The 25,290-nt window shown below is 45.2% G+C and overlaps 1 protein-coding gene across 1 annotated transcript in view; it reads right to left on the bottom strand.

Annotated features, from left to right (window-relative positions):
• The window catches only part of Lmnb1 (lamin B1), a 40,081-nt gene extending 17,012 nt beyond the window's left edge, over positions 1 to 23,069 (bottom strand). Inside the window, exons 1-5 of the mRNA XM_051200876.1 lie at positions 22,635 to 23,069; positions 3,893 to 4,049; positions 3,282 to 3,407; positions 1,862 to 2,032; positions 74 to 199 (exon numbers count right to left, since the gene is read on the bottom strand). Of these exons, the coding sequence (XP_051056833.1) occupies positions 74 to 199; positions 1,862 to 2,032; positions 3,282 to 3,407; positions 3,893 to 4,049; positions 22,635 to 22,993 (939 nt within the window). The 5' untranslated portion in view covers positions 22,994 to 23,069. The remainder of the gene's footprint in view (positions 1 to 73; positions 200 to 1,861; positions 2,033 to 3,281; positions 3,408 to 3,892; positions 4,050 to 22,634) is intronic.
• Positions 23,070 to 25,290: the final 2,221 nt, after the last annotated feature.

The following is a 25,290-nucleotide window of genomic DNA, read 5'->3' as shown; positions in this document are numbered from 1 at the left end:
TAGCGATGGCACAGGCAGTCAGCCAGCCTTCCAGAGTAACTCCAAGTCTGCTCAAAGGCAGGCGCCCACCTACCTCTTTCTGCAGGTTAGAGAGCTGGGAAGAGAGGCTCTCTATCCGCATGCGGCTCTCCATCAGCTCCTCCCGGGCACTGTTGACAGTAGAAGTGTTCATCTCTGAGGACAGTCGGGCATTCTCAAGCTGTAAGAACGGGAACCCAGTCAGTCTTACCCAGTAAGTTAGAACTGACAAATGAGGAAGATGAGTCACCAAGACATTTCCTGGCTGACGAAACACAGGAAAATCATGACCGGTCTGTGACGTACATCATCACACACCTGTGTTCTCGGACTCACTTCTAAAAGTATAAATTTACACAATTTCAATGCATTTGGGTCAGTAACTTAGCTTATTTTTCCAGTATTCCATCTACTAAATATTTACTATCTAGGGTAGTACTAACAAAGAAACAGCAAAAACTTTGACTATAGTTGACACAAATACAACACATCTAATACAAAATAGACTTTATAACCAGATACTCTTCCTTTCAGAAGCAAAGTGAATCTCAGAACAATGACTACATCTCCAAATGCCACAACTGTTTTGCGTGCTTGCGTACATGTGTGCGTTTACGCACACTTGCTGCTCGCACCTATTTTATAGAGAGTGAGAGAGTGTTTGTTTCTTTCTACCTTGCTTCCCAAACTTCTCTAATCCAGTCTGGGGATTACTTCACTCCTTCCCTTCTAGCTCACTGCCAGCACTCAGCAGGGGCTGGGTGGCTGGAGGGACTCTTTCTGAGGTTGCTTATATGCAATGCCCATTACTGCTTCATTAAGTAACTAACACTCAGCATAAACAGTATGAGGCCAAGCAATGGAAATTATTTTAAATGACTCCATCAATTCTTTAACTCTGCCTCTAATATTTTTTAATTTAGTCATATAACATTTAACATGAGAAAAGTCATTTGCAAAACAAAGATATATCATATGATCTGTTCGTGAAAGTGGGATGTTTCCACAATTCTGAAATGAAGTTTTCCATTGTCTTTTCTATAAAACAACAACCCAAAGGGAGTGACATAGCCACACACACTGGCAATGGGGACATCAGAAGTAGTAGCAGCATGCAGAAAGGCACCAGGACTTGGCCTGGAAAGTATTTAAGCCACTTTGGGCTTAACTACTCTGATATGACATGAGTGGCCACTGACATAAACATAAACCTTACTTCTAGTAATAGTAGATAACCTCATTTTCATCTATATCTTAGTGTTTAGTCTATATGAGAATATATTCATTATGTTTATTCCTAAAGAATAAGAGAATCATTTCTTTTTTTTCCAATTATTTAAAATTTCTTTTATATTCTTTCACTATTTCATGTGTATGTTTTGTTTACATGTGTGTTTGTATACCACACTGAAGATGAGCAAGAACAATAGATACAATGGATTACAGTTACAGATGACTGTGAGCTGCCCTGGGGATGCTGGGAATTAAATAAATAACCCTGGAAGAGCAGCCAGGGCTCAGAACTGCTGAGCCATCTCTCCAGGCCCTTGTTCTGGTTTTCAAAAATGATTCCTGGGGCTGGAGAGATAGCTCAGCAGCTAAATAGTTTTGGCTGCTCTTCAGGACCCAGGTTCAATTTCCAGCACCCACATGGTGGTTCACAACTGTCTATGATTGTAGTTCCATGGAATCCAATGCCCTATTCTGGTATGCTGACAAAACACACACACTCTTAAATGAATCTTTAAAGAAAAAGGAAAAAAAAACTAGATCAAAACAGCCTCGTTCTTCATGATGACTGGGGTGCTGGCAAGTGTGCAAACAAGCCCCAGCTAGCGCTCACCTTGGCATGGTAGGTCTGCTCCAGCTCTTCCTTGTACAGCCTCACTTGAGCATCGTGCTGCTCCCTCATCTCATGCAGAGCCTGTGCCAGCTTGTACTCATACTCAATCTGCCGCCCGGAATCCACCTCCACCAAACGTGTTTCATGCTTCCTCCTCGTCTCATTGATCTCCTGCAGGGACAGAAACATAAAACCAAGTCGCTTACATGGGCCATACTAGCACCAGTCTGAGAAACCTCAGGGTCCTCTGATGCTTTACATACTAACCTCCCCTCCTATCCTGTCTCTGAACAGGCATGATTACACTGTTGCCTTCAGTTTTCAGGCAGAACATCTCTGGGTATAATGATCTACTTTCTTAGATACAGTAATAGTTTGCATGAATGGACTTCTCTTAGAATCCGATGTTACACTATTAGTAACAATGTCTTTATTAATGTCACTTGACTAACTCAGTTGTTATCTTTCTCTGTTTCAAAAAAACTGTCCAACTGTCCAAATAACCTGGGATAGGGAATCTGTGGTTAGGTATAAAAGCCCACTAATAAAAATTGCCCATTTTTGTCTTCTCACTATTAACTTGTCTTGAGCAGGAATAATTAAATATGCCACAAGGGGGCACTATAACCCATTAAAGTTGTTAGTGTATCTTTGTATAGTGCTGGGGATTGAACCTAAGACCTCACAGGTTAAGTACAGATTCTGTCACCCAATGCCTAGTCCTAACTCAAATTTCTTTGTATTTTTTCATGGTTCTCTTAAGCACTAAAAAGAAAAATATACTTGAAAAAAACCCTGAAACTCAGGGTTGAAATCACAGCTCTGTTCCCGACCTCCTGGAGCTCAGGGCTTTTTGAGGATGAAAAGCTTAGCGAGAGGAAAACTGAGCCCAGGCTAAGGCCATATCCTTTTCAACCTCCTTTACTCTTTTTTCCTTCCTCTTCCTTTCCTCAACTGTTCGTAATGAAGACTTAAACATGTTTATTGGGCAGTGTCCTCAATGTTGGAAAAGACTAGGAAGAGTAAGTAGTGTTTCAAAATCGTCTTAAAAAGACACCAAATATTCAATATTTCCCACTATACAAAAATACTGAATCATGTAGCTGTTGCCATTTTCCAATTAATTATGCAGAAGACACATCTAGTTTCTTCACCACTAACATTACGACAAATTCATGATGGCAGAGCAGGGACAGCTGTGACTAAGCAAAACAAAACATAAATCAATTTTGACAGACACCCATAGAGGTCAGAGGACAGTCTATAGGAGTAGGTTCCCCTTCCACAACATGGGTTCCAGGGATCAAACCTGGGTTGTTTTTTCAGGCTACTCTGAAACTCACTACAGTACTTTGAAATTCCTAACAGATAAGAGCCACCACACTCCGTGTGTTTCCTTTAAAAAGAAATAAGTAGTTACCTCTTCATACATATTTTTACGAAACTCCAAGTCCTCAGTAAGACTCTGACAACGATTCTCCAAATCCACTTTAAGTAAAGTCTCGTCTGCTAACTGCTTTTTGGCGGCAGATAAGGATGCTTCCAGCTTATGAGGAGGAAAAAGAATGATAAAGATTATATGGTGACAATCTGTAATGGTTTAGATATGAATCAGATCAAGCATGAAAGTTCCTATATTTCAATTAACATAATCATCTCATTTTAACCTCATGGTCATTTGCTGGTTCTACCTCAAGACATCACCTCAGATCACCTATCAAACTGTAGTCCTCAACAGAGAGGGAGTTCAATCCTTCATGCTTCAATGTTCCCGTACAATAAATAATGGAACAGGCTCTGAAAGCAAAGAGGATGAGTGTACCCAGGAGAGCAGAAAGGTCTGCAGAACCCAGACCAGAAGTGATGAAAAGGTAGCTCTGCTGCCATCATGCAGAGCTACCAAGACTGCTCTTTGGGGAAGTCAACAAAGAACACAAATAGCGTCCATTTAAATAATAATAATAAATAAGTAGACCATAGCTTAAGACTGCTAACTCACCAACTCAATATGGGTCAGAGGCAGAATCTTACCTGGGCAATCTGATCTTTCAGATCCTCCAAATCTCCCTCTAAACTCTTTTTGTCACCCAGGGCAGTAGCCAGTGCTGCATCCTTAGAGTTTAGTGCTGCCTCATACTCTCGAAGCTTCATCTGGGCTCCATTAAGATCCGATTCCTTCTTAGCGTAACTGTAATAGCAGAAAAGCACAGACATCATCACCACCCTCCACTGGGACCTTCTCCTTGCCCACTTAAGGGAGAAATCAAGGCAGTTTAAGTACCGGATACATGGGTCTACTGAAACTACAGGTGCTAACCCAGGGGCATCAGATCAAAAAGTTCTGGATGGATGACAATTTCCCCACATGTTAACTAATGACTGTGGGATGAAGACCTAGCCTCTGGGGACTAGAGAGGTGGCTCTGAGTTTAAGAGCACTTGCTGTTTTTACTGGAGACCCATGATCAGGTCCTAGCACCCACATGGTAAGTCACCTGTTAACTTCAGTTCCGTGAGATCAGACACCCTCCTCCAGCTTCCACAGGCCCTATTCACAAATGCAGCAGACACACATGCCAGCAAGACACTCATTCACATAAAATCTGTTATCAATAACAGCTCATTGATGCCAAGAGGCTTGCAAGAACCTTCTATTTCTAATAAGGTGATTTGAAATTTCTATAATTACATGGAGTGCTATGTTGGAAAAGTAATATACTTATATATATGAACAATTACATTTCAAAAGACATGATGTTTGCCATTAAAATAAAACTTTACCATTAATTACACAGGAAAGCCTTCACTATATTAAGATTCTGAATAGTTGCTCTTAATTAAAACTAGAATATTGATATTTATTAAAATAAACCAACTCGATGGGCGGTGGTGGCACAAGCCTTTAATCCCAGCACTCGGGTGAGGCCAGCCTGGCCTACAAGCGCTAGGTCTAGGACAGCCTCCAAAAGCCACAGAGAAACCCCGTCTCCGAAAACCATAACTAAGTAAGTAAGTAAATAAATAAATAAATTGACTCAATGATAAGAAAGTATACTTTAAGGAGAAGACTCCTTACCCATGGCAGTATGACAGACCTAGTCCCAACAACAGAATCTTTTTTGCTAAATCCTATATGCTTAAGGCCACAGGCTTTAGCTGCAAACTAGAAGGGACAAAGCAACTGCTTTGAATTAAAACAAATGATCTTCTGTTTTAATAACCATCTTAGGCTGGAGAGATGGTTAAATACACCTGCTGCTAAATGAGGAGCTTCAGAATCTGAATTCTAAATAAACATTGCCCCAGCTGCAAGAGATCTGACACCCTCTTCTGGACCACATGGGCACCTACATTCAAAAGTGTAAAGACACATAGACATTTACACACATCTTTTCTAAATTAAAAAAAAACAAAACAAAACAACCTTGCCAAATGCACTCATTCATACCTAGGGTCCCCATAGGAATTCCATGAGCACCCTTTGAAAGAGCCACCAGTTTATCCCGCTATAAAATGCCAGTGCTGAATACATATGCATACCTAGGATCTAAGGAGAATCATAGAGGCAAGTTTCACGTAGCCCGTATCAGCCTGGAACTCACTATATAGCCAAGGACAACCCTGAAATCAGATCCTCCAGCCTACACCTCAAGTGCTAGGATTGTAGGCACAGTCACACTAGATCACTGTGTGCAGGGAACAGAACCCCAGGCACACTGTGGCATGTGCACACACACACATGCGCGCGCGCACACACACACACACACCTATGTAGATCTCAAGGGAGCTTGCCTTCTGATACCAAAAAAGAAACATCATTTGGGGCCAGAGAGATGGCTCAGAAGTGGTGGTGCATACCTTTAATATCAGCACTCAGGAGGCAGAGGCAAATGGATCTCTGGAAGTTTGAGGCCAGCCTGATCTACATCACAGCTAGGGCTACAGAGAGAGATCCTATATCCAAAAACAAAAAACAAAAAACAAACAAAAAAAAAAAAATCCTGACTCAGAATCTGAACTAGAGAAATCAACTACATTAGATGCCATCAAGATCTGCAGCTAAAAGGTTGTGAGAAGCTTACTATGATTAGTAAACCCCAGGCATTCGAGTAACCCTATGACACCAAAAGAACACAGGCTTAAAATTTTATCATTCTAAGCCAGGTTCAGTGGTGTACACCCCAAATCCCAGCATGGGGAGGCAGATAGGTGGATCGCTGTGAGTTTGAGGCCAGCCTGCCTATATAGTGCGACTCTGTCTCACATGGGAAAAAAAGACTTTATCATTCCAAAAGTAAAAGGCCTCGAATTAAGTCCTTTACTATCTTCCTCAGAGAGGGTAAGAGCACTAGCTGCTTTTCCAGAGGACACAGGTTCTATTCCCAGCACCTACACAGTAAGTAGCTCGGATTTGTCTGTTAACTCCAGTCCCAGGAATCTGAACCCTCTTCTGGCCTCCAAAGACATTGCACACAGATGGTGTACAGACTACAAGCATGCAAAATACCCACCCACATAAAATAAAACTAAAATTAATAATAACCCTCAATGTGAAGTGATGGCCCTCTTGGTTACAGCAAGCATCCAGCTTACTCTGAGACCAAGTCAATCAAGATCTGTCCTACAAGCCACCATGGCCTTCCCTTGAAGTAAGACGCTTAGTCAAGTTCCTAAACTTGGGGACCTATTTATTTAACCGAGCAAACATTACTGAGAGTTTAGTATGCACTTAAAACAGCAAGTTAGGCAAGATAGGTGGAGTGGATTTTGTTTATGAATGTAGCTGCCTGGTGCTTTAGTAAAACAATGAAATGGACTCGTGCGTGTGCCTGTGACGGAAGCTGATAGCAGACATTCCCTGCGACTGTTAGAATATCCTATGTGATGTTTTTCTGTAGGCTTAGCAGCTGCACACAATTCTACTGATATTTTTATTATCGTCTGTGGGCCCCACAGCCCCACAGTGAGCTCCCGCCACAGCTGCAATATGCAAGTTTAAATTAAGCCTCTGGCCAGACAGTGGTGGACATACCTTTAGTTCCAGCACTTGGGTGTAGTTCTTGCTATTTGCTCGTTACCTCACTGGCAATAGGCCAGGTGTGTATGTTCTTACTTTTCCTTCTCCTTGATATTTACTGTCTTTGTGTATAGTTTTGTATCAAGCCTAAATCTTTCCTTTAGACTAAAAGGGAAACTGTAGTATAGATATCCACCCACCCACCCACACACACACACACACACACACCTGTTGAGCTGACCACACCCATTGGAGCGTGACCTGTGGAGAGGCTAGCCCTGGAGTCCTGGATCCCAGCTCACTCTCTTGCTTCCTGGTTGGGTTTTTGGAGAGTCTTTGGGTGGTATCCTTGGAGTGGGAACCCGAGGCAGTCATCTGTTTCAGGTGTAAGTGATTTCTCCCCGAATAAACATCATTCGACCTATGTCCCAGTGAATCGTATTTCACTCCCCATCATTTGTGAGTCAGAGGTCAGCCTGCTCTACTGAGCGAGTTCCAGGACAGCCTCTAAAGCTACAGAGAAACCCTGTCTCAAAAAAAACCAAATAAACAAATATTAAGTCTCTGTTTCCCTGTCTATCAGTAAGACTCTGGAGCCAAAGACTGCAGTGGGAACCTGTTAGCTCAGAGAGGTTGAGTAGCAGCTGGCTGGCCTTGCTCTGTGGTTGGAGACACTGCAACGGACAACTGTCTTCACTTGTCTCAGAACCAAGAAGGAAGTGCCAATTTCAATTCTCCACCCTTTCCTGTCTGTGTGTCTTCTCTATCAGAATTGCTGGCTTCTCTATGGCCAATTCCTGTCAACTAGCCACTGGCTCCAACCCCGATTCAAGGTTTAACTTTATTGGCAAGTCTCAAGAGTGTCAGAATGCAATCAAAATATCCCAAGACACCCAAGCACTTTTCAACACCAAACAATGTTCTGTGTTCATGCATCGTTCTCCCCTCCTCCTTTAGTCCACAGCATTGACAGTGGGAATGAAATGTGGATGCCTCCTCCTAACGAAGGGAAGAGACAGCCCACTGCCACCTCTAACATGAGACACACTGACAAATCCCACCCAGTACTCAAGGAACTGAAGACTCATGAAGGGCAAGGCCTCTTACAATTCCTGAATTTCTTATACAGAAACCCTGTAGATAACAATGGTCTTGTTAAATGACTGAGGCATGGAGCACTCAGTAACAGAGAACATGCCTGCCAAACACAAAGCCCAGCGTGTAATTACAGCACCAAAATAGCACCTTCCCAAGTCTTTCATCCTTCGTAAAATTCCTTTAAAAAAACAAAAAAACTACAATACTTTTATCATTTCTGAAATACACTTTCCTAAATGTCTTCCCTCTGACTCTGCCAAAGCCGATGAATCACGAAAACATAGTTAAGATTACACCATCTCCAGATAAGAGCCACCAATCAGAGTTTTGTGTCAGATGAGTGGCCAATGTCAAGGGTTAACAATCTGAACATAATCTTGCCACAGGTTTCCAATTGTTTTCATATTTCTCATTCATTAAATATGGCATGGAAAGTGCTAGTGTTATCAGCACATCGTAGAAACACAGAGCAGTGGGCTGGTATCCTGAAACACACGTATCACTTAAGCATAAGGTGACATCTGACACTGTCAAGGATCAATAGGAATCCAAAGTTATTAGACAGTAGCAATGAAGGCGTTACAATACATCCTTCTGACCAAATATCTATTCAGTGCTGTTGATCAGCATATTTCTACCTCCAGATAGATTGTAGAGTTCTCAACTAAATTCAGCACATGAATCTAATGCTACAAAACCAAATGTTCCTTTGTAACAAGTCAAAAGACGTTCCTTCAGACACTTTATAGAGTAACCAAAGATAGACAGACAGACACACACACACACACCTCAACAGGTCATCAGAAAATCATTCAAGACCTATTATCTGACAATAATAGCCACCTAGTGGTGAACTAGTAAGCCTATCATATCAGTAAATATTTTCCTCCTATATATTAATATATGTAGGGTTAGCATTAATATATGTTTATTTCCCCCTTTATTTGTGGATTTTTTTTCTTTTTTGTTTGTTTCTTTGTGGAGTCTTGGCTATTCTGGAACTCACTCTGTAGACCAGGCTGGCCTCAAACTCACAGAGATCCAAGTGCTGAGGTTAAAGGCATTCTTGACATTTCACTCTATGAGTATAGTCAGGCAATGTCTGGCTATAAACTCCTGATCTTCCTGACTCCGCCTGCTAAATGCTGGGATCACAGGTATGCTTAGTCTCGTCCAACCATAACAATAAACATTTGAAACAATTTAGGCCAATTAAAAGGAGAACAAGATTTTGTATTAAACAAACAGGAAAAACAAAAAGAAGACCAAAAGGCCAAAGTCTAGGAACAAACACTTAACTCCTACATACTAAGCGAGGTGTAGTGAGTGGCACTCAGAACACTGAGGTTGAGGGTTCCAGAGTTCAAAGCCAGCCTGAACAAAAATATGAATTCCTTTGTGCCCCCTCTTAAAAGACTCTAATTAGAAACTCATTACAGAATAGCTTAGTTGGGTGTTAGGAAATGATTGTCCTTCTACTAACACATTCTTGTCTAGTATTACACTGACAGAAATGCTAACCCAAGTGAAATTTCTAGTTTGACCAGTAGCACACAACAAAGAATGAACAAATTCTAATCATTCAGTGTAGCTGTAGGCAGAGTCTGTATTCACTTTTAGGCCAAGGCCTAGAAAAATGCTTGGGTTGGGATCCTTCTTCTACACAAGTGTCACAATTTTTATTTTCTCAAGTACTTTTCTCTTTGTTATTTGATTTTTCACATACAAAAAGATATGTGTAAACATTACATTAAGGGGCTAGTGAGTTACTTTTAATCCCAGTGCTGGGGACAAGATCCTTGGGGCTCACTAGTCAGCTAGCCTAGCCTACTTGGCAAGCCTCAAATCCTGGTGAGACCGTGTCTCAAAATCATCATTGACAACCCCTGAGTTAAGACACTGGAGATAAGCCAGGCGTTGGTGGCACACGCCTTTAATCCCAGCACTCGGGAGGCAGAGGCAGGTGGATCTCTGTGAGTTTGAGCCCAGCCTGGTCTACAGAGCGAGTTCCAGGACAGGCTCCAAAGCAATACAGAGAAACCCTGTCTCAAAGAAAGGAAGGAAGGAAGAAGGAAGGAAAAAACCCCAAAAAATAAATAAAATACACTGGAGGTTAGCCTTTTGTGTGTGTGTGTGTGTGTGTGTGTGTGTGTGCACGCACACACACACCATTAATACATTAATATTCAAGAGACTGAGAAAGGAGAAGGGTGGCATGTTTAAGACCAGCTTAAGATAGTATGATTTATCTCATGTATTGGGGGGGCACGCATGTAATCCCAGCGCTCCAGCAATCAACAAACTGACACAAGTTAAAAAGGCGACCAGCCTGCTGTACAAAGCAATCCAGGACCTGCTGCTACAGCTACATACTGAAACCTCATCTCAAAACCAACCAAAGAATAAACAATGGAAGACCTCAATTATAGATGTCTGGACTGCTAGAATAGCTATATCTAAGAAAAAGGTATAATATTAATTTCTAAATACTAAATGTATATGAAATCAGCCTAAGACTTATGTAATACTATATATGCACAAATGTGGACAAGGTCAGAAATTTGTATTAAATATTTGCTAAATGAGAAAAATATCATAGTACTGTTCTTACTCAACAATTCTGAATAAAAGGGAAACACGTAAATTTCCACTTGTAGCCATAATCCAAATCATTCTATACAAAAATGTTATTTCTAATCATCACAAGAAAAGTTGTAGCCTTGGCTGTCCTGGAACTCCCTTTGTAGATCAGGCTGGCCTTGAACTCAGAAATCACTTGCCTGTGTCTTCCCCCCTCCACCAGTGCTAGGATTAAAGGTGCACACCACCATGCCCAGCAGCACAAAAGAGCCTGTCTAAATCGCTGAACACCAATCACTGGCCTTCTCGCTGTTCTGCTCTAATCCACCACAAGGCACTCTGAACAGCTGTTGGAAGCAGCTGCACCACACTAGTGTATTAACTCACATAACCAACGATGTCCTAAGGATTTATTCATAATCAGAGCTCAGAGTCTGCATGCCTCTATTATCTGCAGCCCAGACTCTGAAAAAGTACATTTATGCCTGCAATAATTCTCATTCCCAGTCAGACCAATAAGCCTGCACTAAGGAGGCTGAAGCAGGAGAATAGCTCTAAGTTCAAGGTCAGGTTCCCAAAATAAACAAATCTGCTTTCCTGAAACCAAATAATCTTATTTCATAATAGGCTCAAGTTTCACGATAACCTAAGTCTGGGGACAATTTTCAATACTGAGCAGGAGAAAGGGACATAGGCCACCCACAACGATTAACAGGAGGAAACCTAATGAACTTCCCCGCAATTAAAGTGAGTCTAATACACAATACCCAACTGCAAGGGTCTCTGGTGCACATAAGGAGTACACACACTCAGAGCTGCTAATGGTAGAATAAACTGTCCACTGACAACTGTACAGAATCCAGTAAGAAGCAAGCCAGTTCCAACAAATCAAATTAAAATTAGGAAAGACTAAGTGAGGCTAGGACTGAACCACAGAGCATCTCTTTCCTCAGTTATCAGTCCAGGACCCTTACACAAATAGCCAAAGCCAATAACTCCCTTCAAAAGTAGTTTAATCTATTATATACATAGACATAGATTACATATAACCTACAACTATCCTCTAGACTTCAAATCATCTCTAGGTTACCGTTACACTTAAGACAATACATGAATGCCATGAAGCAGCGGTTCTCAACCTGTGGGTTATGACGCCTTTGGGGTCTCCTAAGACCATTGGAAAACACAGGTATTTATATTAGGATCATTCATAACAGTAGCAAAATTATAGTTATGAAGTAGAAACGAAATTTTATGGTTGGGGGTATTGCGGTAAATAAGGATCAGGATAAACAAATAGGCCGAATAGATGTTTATTCAGGGAGAAATAACTTACAACCTAGACAGATGAACACCAGGAAATTCAACCCGATCCTCTCCTGTCCGACAGCAAGAGAGAGCGCCTTCCTGGCCCCCTCCGACCTCCTTCCTCCGGTCACCTCCGCCCATCGCTCCACCCCCCAATGGGCGTGGTCAGTGCTACAGAAGGACTATCTCACTACATGGGGGTCTCCATGAGGAACTGTACTAAAGGATCGCAGCATTAGGAAGGTTGAGAACCACTGGTCTACTATATTTGGTGTATAAGGGCAAGATTCCATGGAAGCAAGTTTTGTGTATTTTCAGTTGAAACCTGTTGGTGTAGAGAGCCAACTATGTACTAATATATAAAATCATTTCTCTACTAGTCACATGAGATACCGTCACAGAAGCATTTGCAACAGATCTAAGTGGGCCTACAGAATCTAAGAGTTTGGGAGGTATGCTGAGAAAGCGGAATGGAAGAGCTCAACGCCACTGCATAGGACACATGTGTACGCACGCACACTCCAGGTGGTTAGGGGGCTTGTTTTCAAGGCACACATCACAAGTCTGAATGAGAAGTCAGCGAAGACTTCCCTAACTAAACCAACACTGAAGCGAGTGAGTGGGAGCCGCTAAAGGTGAAAGATGCCCAAAGGGAACCAGAAAGGGAGTGAGTGACCATGCCTTGAGGAACCTTGTAAAGGAAGGTTTCAGAACCGCTCTCATGTTAGGTGGCATCAAGTCAGGTATGCATCAGATAAACAGACAAACTGTGGGGGAGACACGTTGTAAGGGAGCCAGTCCACCGAGGAAAGAGCCTTACTTAGGTAGAACAAGTCCCAATTTGCTTAAGCCCATTTCAAGTGTGCTTGCTGTCCAACTCAAAGGGTTCAGTGCCAGCACCCAAACACATGGCAGTTCACAACCAGCTATAACCCAAGGGACACAACACCCTCTTCTGGCCTCTGAAGGCACCAGGCATGTATGTAGTGCACATACACACATGCAGACAAAACATTCATACACTAAAGAAAAAATGTCTCCTGAGGGTTAGGTGGAGAGATGGCTCAGTGGGTAAGATTGCTTGGTGTGCAGAGCAGATTCCAGCATGCAAACAGCTGCACACACCTGTAACCTCGGTACTGTAGGGGAGGGGCAGACCTGGGGAGGCGTCACCAGGTTTGCTAGCCACCAACCTAGCTCCAGGTTCAGCCAAAGAGTGTCCCAAAAGGAGTCAGGAACAGATAGAGCAGGACACATCAAGTCTTTCTCTTTGGTATCTGCCAGTGCATACACTGACAGGCGCACCCACACACCCACACATGCTGGGGGGGGGTGAGGAGGGGGCCAGAGGCAGGAAGAGCTCTGTGAGTTCAAGGCCAGTGAGTTCCAGGACAGCCAGAACTACACCGAGAAGCCCTGCTGGGTGGGGAGTGGGGGTGGAAAGCAGGGGGTACCCACGCACATCATATAATGAACACACACGCAGACATCTCCCACCCAGCACTAGCCCAGCCATCCCACTATGTACAAGGCTCTGGTGGCTTAACCCCATGGCCTGTGTCCTCTCACAGGCCTGGAATGCAGCTGGTGGCTTTGCTCCAATGCGTTTCCCTGACACCAGGCTCTCCCCACAATAAAAACTATCTCTCAGGTACCAAAGACGATACTTTTAGTCCTTATCCACCCCCCCCCAAATCTTGTTCTGTGACAACTCTTTTTCTCTGATTATAGATCGTCTCCACTCAGTCTCTCCCGCCTTCCACCTCACCTCCAGCATCTCAGAACTCTAAGTGGCAGCAGACATCCATCTCTGCCTCACAGTCCAACAAGCACTACCCAGAGCAGGATCCTGCAAACTCTTTCAACCCTTGGTGACATGACCTACTCAGGAGAGTGGCCACCCTAGATTCCTTCCTAAACCCATGCCTTCCACAATGTCTCAGATTCACCTTCTCTCCTCCCTGGCAACCTCGGGTCCAGGGGCTACTTTCGCTACTTCCAAGTGTCCTGTGGCTGTCCTTGTCTTTTTATCAAGGTAACACAGCCAGACCCATATCACTCTTCTAAGAGGTCCCTCGGGACAAAGATGCAATCCTCCTCAACCTTCCACTCAAACACCTCTAGTCACATGACTTTCTGGTACTCAGAGCAATTGCATCCTATTTTTTTTTTAATTGAGAAATGAACTCTTCCTTATCACCCAATACTTAGACATCATCACCTCCCCAGACTCCTACGTGGCAGCCGTGTCTCTCTAGAGCACCAGGTGGCTGCTGCTGTCACAGCACTTACTGCTTGTACTAGAGTGCACTGCATCACAGTGCTGGAATGCTGGCCTTCTGGCTCCCACTCCACACCACAAGCAACATGGTAATGGGGACAGTGTCCTACTCTGTTCCCACCACCTGCTGCAAAGACTTAGCACACAGATCTGTCCCAGGGTGTGCAGAACACAAACTGGGAAGCACATTTCTGTCACGGGATTAAAGATTTAGACTGGCATTAATTCCTTTTAAATTATTAAGGCATTGAGTAAAGTAGAAAGACAGCTTTGTATGAAAGAGGAAAGAAACCTTACTAATTTACTTTCACCCATTTCTTAAGAAGAAAGAAATAACCTCATTTGGAAATAGAGTAATGGCTTAGCGGTGAAGAGCACTGGCTGGGATCAGGGATCAGGGCTCAGGCCAGGGTTCCCAATACCTACCCAGCAGCTCACAGCAACCTATACCTCAAGGCCCTAGAGATCCAACACCCTCTTCTAGTAACAGACAGGCATGTGGTGCACAAACACCCATATATAGAAGTATTTTTAAGTTTTAAGACCTTTGAAAGATTTCTTTGTAATCACACATGTCTGTGAGTGTAAGCACAGAAGTGAGCGAGCCTACTGAAGACAGGTGTCAGATTCCCTGGAGCTGGAGTGACAGGTGGTTGAGGCACCTCACATGGGTACCAGGACTAGAACTGGGTCTGCTGGACAGCAATCACCATATTAACCACTGAGCTAGCTCTCCAGCCCTGGTTTCACCAACTTATTAGCAAACGACACCCTCAGGATTTCAAACAGCAGTTAGATCACTGTGCCCTCCTGGAGAATCCAAAAGTACCTCCTTGAACACTACCAGCACCATGGAAACCACACCACTGATACCACTGCCAACAGCAGCACCCTCCGGGCCCTGAAAGCCAGCTGTCCTCTAAGATTTCTAGTTTAATGTCAGATGTCAGTGCTCTGTGAGACTGCTTCCTGTCAGGAAGCCAGCAAAGTCATACAGATCAGCACCCCTGTGAAGAAATGAGACAGCGTGTAAAAACCCAGAGCCGGCTGTTAGACTGCATCCACCACAGCATCTCCACCATCCATTCATCACTGTAACCCAGACAAAACAACCTCAGAGCCTCATTTCCTCACATCAGCAGGGTTAGCACCGAGCTTACAGCACTGCACCTGTAAAGCTTCTATGGGCCCACCAGAACAGAAGGAAGTTAACATCCGCCTTTCATCCAGTATCACAGGAGATGCACGCCTGCCCCCCACCACCCCCCAGGCTGTCGGCTATCTACAAGACCAGCTGATGAGAGCAGATGCTCCATCCAACAGCAAAAGTTCCCCTATTATATCTATATCAATAGATCCAAACGAAGTGAAAGCAATATAAACAGGACACTTTTACAAGACCATGCAAGCAGGCTAGTTGAGGAGACCTTATGACCAAGGCCTGAGCACAAATGACATGATTCCAGTATTGACAGGAAGTTTTGGCTCTGTTAGCACCATGAACATAAATATGCTAAGAATTAGAATCAACTTTTCAGAAACGTAGCCACTGCCGGTGAAGACCAAATATTAGTAAAACTGCCATGCCTTTACACAGTGGCTAATACTTAACCAGCAAATTAGGCAACATTTAACCAGTAACCTGATACTGTTTGCCGGAAGGGTCCCGGATTTTATGGCACTCTCTGGCCTGAAATTAGTGCAAAGTTTCTTTCTTTGGTCACAGCTAACAACAGTTAGCTATGTACAAGTTATCCTGTCATAGCTTTAAACATGCTCATTCATGACACTGAACACATTTACTGCCATGTAAAAATGCACCCAAAACACTACTTGCCTGTACCATAAACTTTTTTGTCATACACACAATTCTTCAGAACTTTAACATTTTCTCCATCTTTTAACAAGCTTTATTGAGGTAGGGAATGAGTGGGGGGAATAAGGTCAGAGGACAACTTGGAGTCTGTTCTCTCCTACCAAGGACTCTGGGAAGCAAACTGAGGAAGTACGTGCCTCTATGGTTTGTTTTCCTGGTACAAATCCTCAAACGCAGTCCATTCTTGAACTCAAGTGATCCTCCTGCCTCTCAGTCTAAGCCCAAGGATTACAAGTATGAACCACCATGCCAGGCTCTCAGAACTCTTAATTCTAGGGGACAGACAGGTAGTTTCAATGTTCTACTTTGGTGTTGATCTGTTTTTTCATTCCTTTTGTATAGTTTGTTTGTTTATTTATTTATTTATTTATTTATTTAATGTGGAGTGTTTATTGGGGAAAGGGGGGACAGAGACAGAGACCTGCCTCCTAAGAAAAACGGCAGAAAGAGAGCCCCTTTTGTATAGTTTTTAATTCCATTAGTGTATGTGTGTATGCTCACAGGTGTTCATGTGCCACAGCCTGTGTGTGAAGGCAAAAAGACAGCTCTCAGGAGTTGGTCCTCTCCTTCAACTATGGGTTCCAGGACTGACCTAAGGTCAGAGTTGAGCAGCAAGACCCTTTCCTTGCTGAGCCCTCTTGTCAACCCTCAAAATACTTTTAAGTCCCCAAGTATGATAGCCAAAGCATACGCTCTTTATCATACAGAAAACTAAAAGGGAGGGGTAAACTGGTTGGGAGACATTTGGCGCCTAGAAATAATGAGGTTACCTCTTAGGTGCCTGTCACCGGCTAATGACTGAGGCTCATCCTCAACGCATATCAGAGGTAATATCTAGACAAAGGAAAGAGCACACCAACCCAGTGACTTCAAAGAGGAACAGGACTCGGCAGCGTATTTTTTTATTGTGCACACCCTTCGCTCCATGTGGACTTCCTTGCAACTGAGTACACCAAAAGACTGCCTAGTCTTATCCCCTAAATTACACAAAAGATCCCAACAGGTATCTTTCTCTCAGTCTTCCTTTGCAAGCATAGGAAGGGTCTGGACAGTCTAATTACTTAGGGTCTGTTCCCTGGACTTTCACAGCAGTTTGAAAGGGTTAGCCATCAAAGCCAGTTTCTTAAAGACCTGTCTGAGTTATACTGAATTCAAGTAACTTTGTCTTGGAACCTAGACTAGCCTGTCTGAGGACCTGGAAATTTCCATGAATGTTTCTGGGATTTGATTTGGTTTGGTGAGGTGATACTGTTTGCCTTTTTTGATTTGGGAGACTTTTGAGATAAGCATCTGTCAATTACTCTCACTGACTTCACACTTGAACGCTTCCAGGCTCAGCTTTCCAAGTGCAGTCATTACAGTCAGCACCTGGACCCAAGAATTCTTGTCTAAAGTATGTCATATATTAAGGAACCAATTTTTTTTTAACTCCACTACAACCATTTCCTTAATATATGTCTGCCTAAATGGTAATTACTCCATAAACACTGGCTCAAAGTAAAACTGCAGATTATTTTTAAACAAGCTCAAGAACCAAGTGGACTCGAACCAACAATAAAAAAAATCCTTTTCATCTTCCAAATTACATTTCCTTTATTGTTCGAAAGTAACTTATTTAAAAAATGATGGATCACTCTCCTGTCATTATCCCTCTCCCAGGACACCAATGAAGACAGACTACACTGGGCACAGTGGCACCCAGGCCTTTAATCCAAGCCTCTTCTACACAGAGTTCCAGGCCGGCCAAGGTGACACTGTGAGACCCTATCCCAAAAGGAAAACTGGTTACTGGGCTGGTAGAATGGCTGGATGATAAAAGATTGTTAGCAAGTCTGGCAGCCCAAAGTGAACCTTCAGAACCCATGGAAACATAAACAGGGGAAACAGGGCCCACAGAATTATCCTCTGACCCCCACACACTAGCCCTAGAATACACATCCACAATCCCCACCCACAAGTTAACAGCTAATAATAAATAGGATGGGTATGATGGTGCAACCGTTTAATTCCAGCATTTGGGAAGCAGAGGCAGGCAGATCTATTTAAATTCAAGATCAGCCAGACTGTTCCACACAGTGAGTTCCAGGCCAGCCAAAGGTAGGTAGGTAGGTGGAAGAAAGAAAGAAAGAAGGAAAGAAAGAAAGAAAGAAAGAAAGAAAGAAAGAAAGAAAGAAAGAAAGAAAGATCCAACCTCAAAAAATAAAATTAATACTATTATTGAGCTAGGAAAGACTTAAGGTAATTTCCCAGTAAAAAAAGAAAAAGGAAGGCCAGGCATTGGTGGTGGCACACGCCTTTAACCCCAGCACTTGGGAGGCAGAGGCAGGAGGATCCCTGTGAGATTGAGGCCAGCCTGGTAGCCTGGTCTACAGAGCTAGTTCCAGGACAGCTTCCAAAGCCACAGAGAAACCCTGTCTCAAAAAACCAAAATAAGAAAAAAGAAAAAGGAAGAGTGGATGGAGTCTATGTCAGCACCTGGGACACAGCCAATTCCTAAAAAAAAAAAAAAAAAAAAAAAAAAAAAGGGGGGCGCAAGAGAGGACAGAGAAAATGGAGTACAGAAAGGGCTATGGCAACCCTGAGAAGTAAACCGTAAGAAAACCAAGCCTTCCAACTGAAAGGACTTAAGATTGAACAGCAAGGCCGCATGAGAATATCTGACACTGGTCTGGCAATTTCAGAAACTGCAACAAAATTTCCAAGTTTTCTAAGAATGGGGCAGAGGAGACAGTGTGCTGGCTCCTTTGTGTCAACTTGACACAAACTTAAATGTCCAAGAAGGGGAAATGTCAATGGAGGGCATTTTCATGATTTCTGACAGATGTGGGAAGACCCTGCTCACTGGGAGCATGCCACCCTGGTAAGAGGGCAAGCGAACTGAGCCAGTTGTGAAGAGCAGGCCAGCAGGTAAGCAAGCAGTGCTCCATGTTTCAGCTTGAATCCCCTAACTTCACTCCAGGATGGACTGTAATGTGCAAGGTGAAACAATCCCTCTCCCCTCCAAGTTGATTTTGGTCTGTGTCTTATCACAGCAACAGAGAGCACACTAGGGCAGACCGCCAACGAGAAATAACAGCATCAAACACCAATAGCAATGAATGCTAGGAGACAAGGAAAAGGACACTATCTATGCACTGAAACAAAACGTTAATCGTGCCCAACTACCATTCAAATAAGAGTTATTCTCAGACACCCAGAAAATTCCCTGCCTCCCTTCCTGCACAAGTTATTTAAAAGGTGGATTCAACTGAGTAAAAAAAACAAAGGAAAATATATGATCCAGAAAACTGGACCATAGATTCCAACGTATCAGCAGCCAACAAGACATCGTAAAAACACAGACCTTGAACCCCAGCACTTAGGAGGCAGAGGCAGGCTCTCCGAGTCCCAGGTCATGCAGGGATAAAGAGTGATACCTTGTCTTAAACAAACAGCAGAGTTTGAGGTAACAGCAGAATTGTAGATTTGTGCCAGGAGGGTGGTGGTGCATTGCTTCAATCCCAGCACTTGGAAGGCAGAGGCAGGTGGATCTCTATGAATATGAGGCCAGCCTGGTCTATACAGAGAAGCCCTGTCTCAGGAAAAACAAAAACAAAAAAAGAATGTAGATTTGTTTTACAGATATTGTGATTGAATGTCTTCAAAGGTCTGAAGATATGAAGGTAATTTGGTTCAGAAAGAAAATGAACAACCTAGGAACAAAACTGGTATAAGACATGACAGTCCAAATAATGGGAAGCTAACACCTAATCCTGACACTTCAAGTATATATACTGTGGCACAAATCTAGAAAAACAAAAACCCAAGATGCTACTTGAAATCAAGACTTTGAATTGCCGTCTCTCAGATAGGCATGTCTTGACTGTACTATTCCTTTGATGCTCAACTTTATTCTGCTTTCATTGGTTATCACCTAAATTACACCATTTGCTCTAAAACATATAAATAATCCTACATTCTTTTCACTTTTGAACACTGCTGAAGCCAACGTGTGACTGATTCATAACACTTACAACTACTGCCCGCCAGGTGGCAGTATTACTGCCGTGTAGCAAACCTCCAAAAGTGTCCTCCAGGAAGATTATCAGAGTCCCAGCATCAAAATGCCTCAGACTACACAGACAATTTTTGTTTTTTTGCTGTGTGGTCTCCTCCACTGTACCCTAAAATTAGGACATTAGGTATTTTTTATTTTTTTTTAATCTGTGACCTCAACACACAAAACAGTAACTGGTACATACCAGATGTTTGATTTAACATTTTAACATCTCTGAAATTGAGAATGGATCCAAGACACCGGCTGGCCCTGATTTTGTTTTTATTTTTAGTGATACACATACTAATCAAGTTTTTTTTTTTTTATGTGTACTGGTGCTTTGTTTGCATGTATGTCTGTGTGAGGGTATGGATTTCCCTGAACTGGAGTTACAGTTGTGAGCAGCCAAGTAGGTGCCAGGAATTGAACCCAGGTCCTCTGAAAGAGAAGCCAGTGCTCTTAACCATTGAGCCATCTCTCCATCCCCATAACCCAAGTTTTACAAGCAGGGACATATAAAAATTTGAAGAAATAAAATAAAAATTGGAAGGTGAGTCGCACTTTTAATCACAGCACTAAGAACTCAAAGGCAAGCCAAGACTATGTAGTTGAGATCCTGTCTCTAAGGGGAAAAAAGTACAGAGAAAACAGTATCAGTGAATGAGTGGTTATTTCAAAAGATGATCCCACTGTTGGTGAATCCAAGAAACAGAAATAGATGGTTATGGCTTTGAGGGCAGACACTGGGCCTTAGCCCCCAAACTGGAGATGTGCAAGATTGGACAGCTGCTGAAACTCTGGAGGATGAAGACCAGTTTCAGCATCTGAAAACTCCATCTCAAAGAAGAGGGAGGGGGGGAAAGGAGGGACAAAAGAACTCTGGGCATAGTAGCAGGCGAGTCTTTCATTCCAGTTAGGAGGCAGAAGCAGGTGGATCTCTGTGATCTAGAGACCAGCCTGGTCTACAGAGAACTCCAGGCCAGCCAGTGCTACAACTGTCTCTTGCCTCAAAAAACAAACAGGCTGGAGAGATGACTCAGCGGTTAGAGAAGCACTGTGGATGCTCTTCAGGAAGACCCAGGTTCCATTCCCAGCACCCACGTGGTGGCCCATAAGTCAGTAGTAACTTTAGTTCCAGAAGACCCGAACCCTCTTCTGGCCACAACAGGCACCAGGAATACACGTGGTGCAGACATACATATACTTAAAATGAGGCAGAGGCAGTGAAGCAAGCTAGATGGCCATGCCTGCCGATTCTGGTTACCATGGAAATATTACCTGAGCCCCCTCAAGAGGTGCAGGCCAGTCTGGAGAACAGAGTAACATTTTGTACCGGAAACAAGTAAATGTTCATTTTAAGCCAGCCTATATATTGTTACCACATACGTTTTTACAAGGCATTTGTAAACATCTGATAAGGTGATATACATGCTCCCAAAGGGAAAAAAAAAAAAGTCGGGGAAGAGTCAGATAACGTACAAAAAGCTATGCGGGAGCAAACGGTCAAAATCTGAATCAGACACCTCCCCAAAAGACCATGAATTCCATGAAATTTAGCACATCTAAAGAGTGATCGCAGCACTTGTTGCACACAACTGAGTTACACATTTTACCCATCAGAAGGCCATGGAAAGGACAGCAAAGGTGTATCTCGGTCTGAAAACTCAGTTCCCACTAGGATTACGGGCTCTCCCTCACTCAATCACCTATTCCGTGGCCTGCTTACTGCACAACACACCGCACGTATGTGGGCTGTGGGTCCGCAGCACAGTCTCTAGGGAAAAGACTATTTTACAAGACTGAAGCGACTCAATGGCTTGACGGTAGTGGCCTACGAAGCCCAGTTTAAGGAATCTAGTGCTCTGGGCACACGAGGAGTGGAGCCGGGCGCCACCAGAGGACATCCTACTGCAAAGCAAACTCTCCAGCTAGGAAACCCAGCTAGCCGTAGGCCAAAGGCGTGCAGCTCAGTCCCCGCCCTTCCCGCGCAGGGAAGGCAGGCGCAGATCGCTGGCAAAATGTCACAGGGCCGAGACTGAGCGCGCCAAAGCAAGACCCACCCCCGGGAGTGCCGCGGACGCTCGCGGCCGGTCCCTCCCCTTCCTCCGCCCGCCTAGAACTCATTCATTCTCCTGGCGATTGGAGAGTCGACCCGGCCCAGCCGCCCCGGCCCAGCAAACCCACCAGATGCTTTGTCTCCCACCCGCCGGAAACCGGGGCGCGCACTCGAGCGCGCGCCGTGGCACCAGCTCCCCGCACCCGGGGCCCGCAGTTGGGAGTAGAGGTGGGGGATCTAGGGTCCGAGGTCAAGTGCCAGACCCCAAATTCGACCCAACCACCTAGAAATCATAACCACGACCCCACCGTCTCTACAACTCGAGCACCCTCCAAGGCACCCCCACCCCTAGCGCCGTTCAGCTATGAGTCACTCCCTTGACCCCCCTGCTTTCAAGACACGGGGGCCCTGTCCCCTTCGGAAGGACGAGGCACCCACCCGGCCTGTGCCGTTCCCTCCCCGGTGCACGGCGCCCGATGGCGTCGCGGAGCCCCACGGCGTGACGATCGAGCCCGTACTCACTTGATCAGCAGCTGGTCGTGCTCGGCCTTGAACTTGCCCAGCTCGATCTGGAGCTTGGCGCGCTCTCGGGCCGTGTCGTCGAGCGCGCGGCGTGCATCGGCCAGCTCGGTCTCGTAGAGAGCCTTGAGGCCGGTGAGCTCCCGGCCGCGCACCTCCTCGCGCTCGGTCACCTGCAGCTGCAGCGCGCTGTTCTCCGTCTCCAGGCTGCGCACCTTGTCGATGTACACGGCCAGGCGGTCGTTGAGCTCGCGCAGCTCCTCTTTCTCCTGCAGCCGCGACAGGCGCGTGGGGCTGAGCGGCGTGGCGGGGGCGCTGGCGCGGCTGCCGGCCCGCTGCGGCACGGGGGTCGCGGTCGCCATGGCGGGCGGCGGGATCGAAGGTACAAACCGCAGGCCGGCGGGGACCGAGTGCGCCTGGGGCGGCGGCGGCGGCGGCTACGGCACAAAGAGCGAGGCGGGAGGGCGGCGGGGAGAGCGATCGCCGGCCAGGCGCCCTTTGTGAGTGCACACGCACGCTCGCCAACGCGCGCGGGGACGGACAGGCCGGAGCAGCCCCGGGGGCCGAGAGGGTGCGCGCCGCGGACGCGAGTCGTCTCCCGCCCGCTGCACTTTGTTTCCTCTCGAGCGGCTCCGAGCGGCGGGCGGGCCTGCGAGGAGGGCGGCGAGGGGCGGGCAGGAGGCGAGGCGCGGGGGGGCGGAGGTGGCACGGGCCGCGCTCCGCAACATGGCGGAGCGCGCACGTGACCGCCGCCGGCCAATGGCGAGCGCGCCGCGCGCCCCGGCGGCTCCGAGGGGAGGGCCCGGCCTGCAAATTCAAAATCTGACCCTGGGGCAACCGTCGGCCTCGCGCTCCGGCCTGGGCGTGGCGGGGAGGGGCGCCTCGAACTGCTCGTTCCTCCGCCTGGAGCCCAGCGCCCGCCGGCTGTCGTGCAGGCCCCCTGGGGACCCCTGGTAGGGCCGGGCCTGCAAGTGGCGGGAAAAGAGCCCGAGGTTTCCGGGGCCGGGCCTGCGCCGCCTCCTGCTGCTGCTGACCGTTCAGGGAAATTCAAATGTAAACGAGGCCGGGCCCCGGGCCGGGAGCCGAGACTCACGCCCAGCCCTGACCTCAGTGGGTGCCTGCCGCCCCAGCTCCCAACTCTGCTTGCTGGTCCCGAGGGCGAGCCTGGATTTCTCTGTAGGATGGAAAACGGGTCCGTGGGAGCGCCCAGTTGTGCTGAAGCCAACGGGCTGTGTATCACAGGAAAAAGCAGCTTCGCTTTTGAAATCACTTGCGAGCAATGCTGAAGGGCGGGCCCCGATCCGTTTCTTGGTGTACGGGTTTGCAAAAATCAGAAACAGCCCACGAATAGTCGTATTTAACAAGACTTGGATAATAGGATAAACTGTTGCCGTGGGTTCATTAAAATAAGATTAATAAAAGAATAAATGAAATAACTTTCGTTTTTTAAAGTTTCTGCATGACAGAACTAGCCGCCAGATTGGTTTTTGCTCAAGGATTTGGGCAATCGGGCCTCGGCCTCCCATGAGCTGGGTTTACCAGTCTGAGCTATCACCCTCAGGGTATCCCCCCTCCCCGCCCCCCAGGTGTTCAGGCCTCCTGTGGAGTGATTGCAGCGGTGCACTACTCTCCACAGGCACTATAAACAGCGGGTGCTTTTCTATGGATAGAGTCCCTTGAACTCAGACTCCAAATTTGCAGCTGATACTTTGTATTTTGTCGTGAGTTCGAAAAGGGGTCAAAGGAGGCCAGAGGGTAACTAGGAGACTTCGGTGGATTCTCGGGATGGAATGGGAACTCAGGCAAGGCAACAAGTCCCTTAACCAGCTGATCCATCCTTTCCACCCCAGAAAGCTGTGTCATTTTGAGGACATTATACCACGATTTTCTTTTGGGAAAATGAAATGATTTCTAGTTTCCAGAGAAGATGTGCAAAGATTACATTATAAGAAATGTGTTAAAACATTGTATCATAGATAGTAACTCTTGTTAATTGTTACTTGATTTCTGCAATCAAAAGCAATGAGAGGATTTTTAATTTAGATGATAGTTGTCCCATATTTGTCCACACATTTTACTAAATATACACTTGTCTTGCTCTACATTTTACCCACATCTAAGTACTGGGTGTGCATCCTACCCTGGTTCTTTCCTGGCCTCCTTGTTCAAATAATATCCCGTCACGAGTTTTAGAACTAAAAATTGTTTTAAGTATGGTGAGACTACTTCTATATTGACTAGATAACCATGATTTCAAATATAGTGCCTTGTTTTTCCTATAAAACTTAACTTGTCGGGACACATATCTAATTATTGGTTGATTTAGATATACCCTACCAAGTTCCAACATGCCATGCCTTTGTTTTCCTCTTCTGTACTCCAACTGTAATGGTAACTACAACTTATTACTTATAGAAAACCTGTGTGACAGTTCCTGTATATCATTTGGACCTGGGATAGAAAATGTAGAATACCCAAGAGAGCTGGGAAGAAGGGGTCCCAACTGCAAGGGAGAGGGGGATACTATCACACCTACTTTTGTTCCAGGAGAGAAGAGCTATCTGTGCAAATAATATAGCTAGGACAGAGCCAGAATCTGAAGCAAGAAAGAAAATGCTAAAGACTACTCTCCAATATATATTTATTGAGTGAATGAAAG

Source organism: Phodopus roborovskii, unplaced genomic scaffold (genome assembly GCF_943737965.1).
Source record: "Phodopus roborovskii unplaced genomic scaffold, PHOROB, whole genome shotgun sequence".
NCBI lineage: Eukaryota > Metazoa > Chordata > Mammalia > Rodentia > Cricetidae > Phodopus > Phodopus roborovskii.
This window is presented reverse-complemented; position numbering and strand designations above follow the sequence as displayed.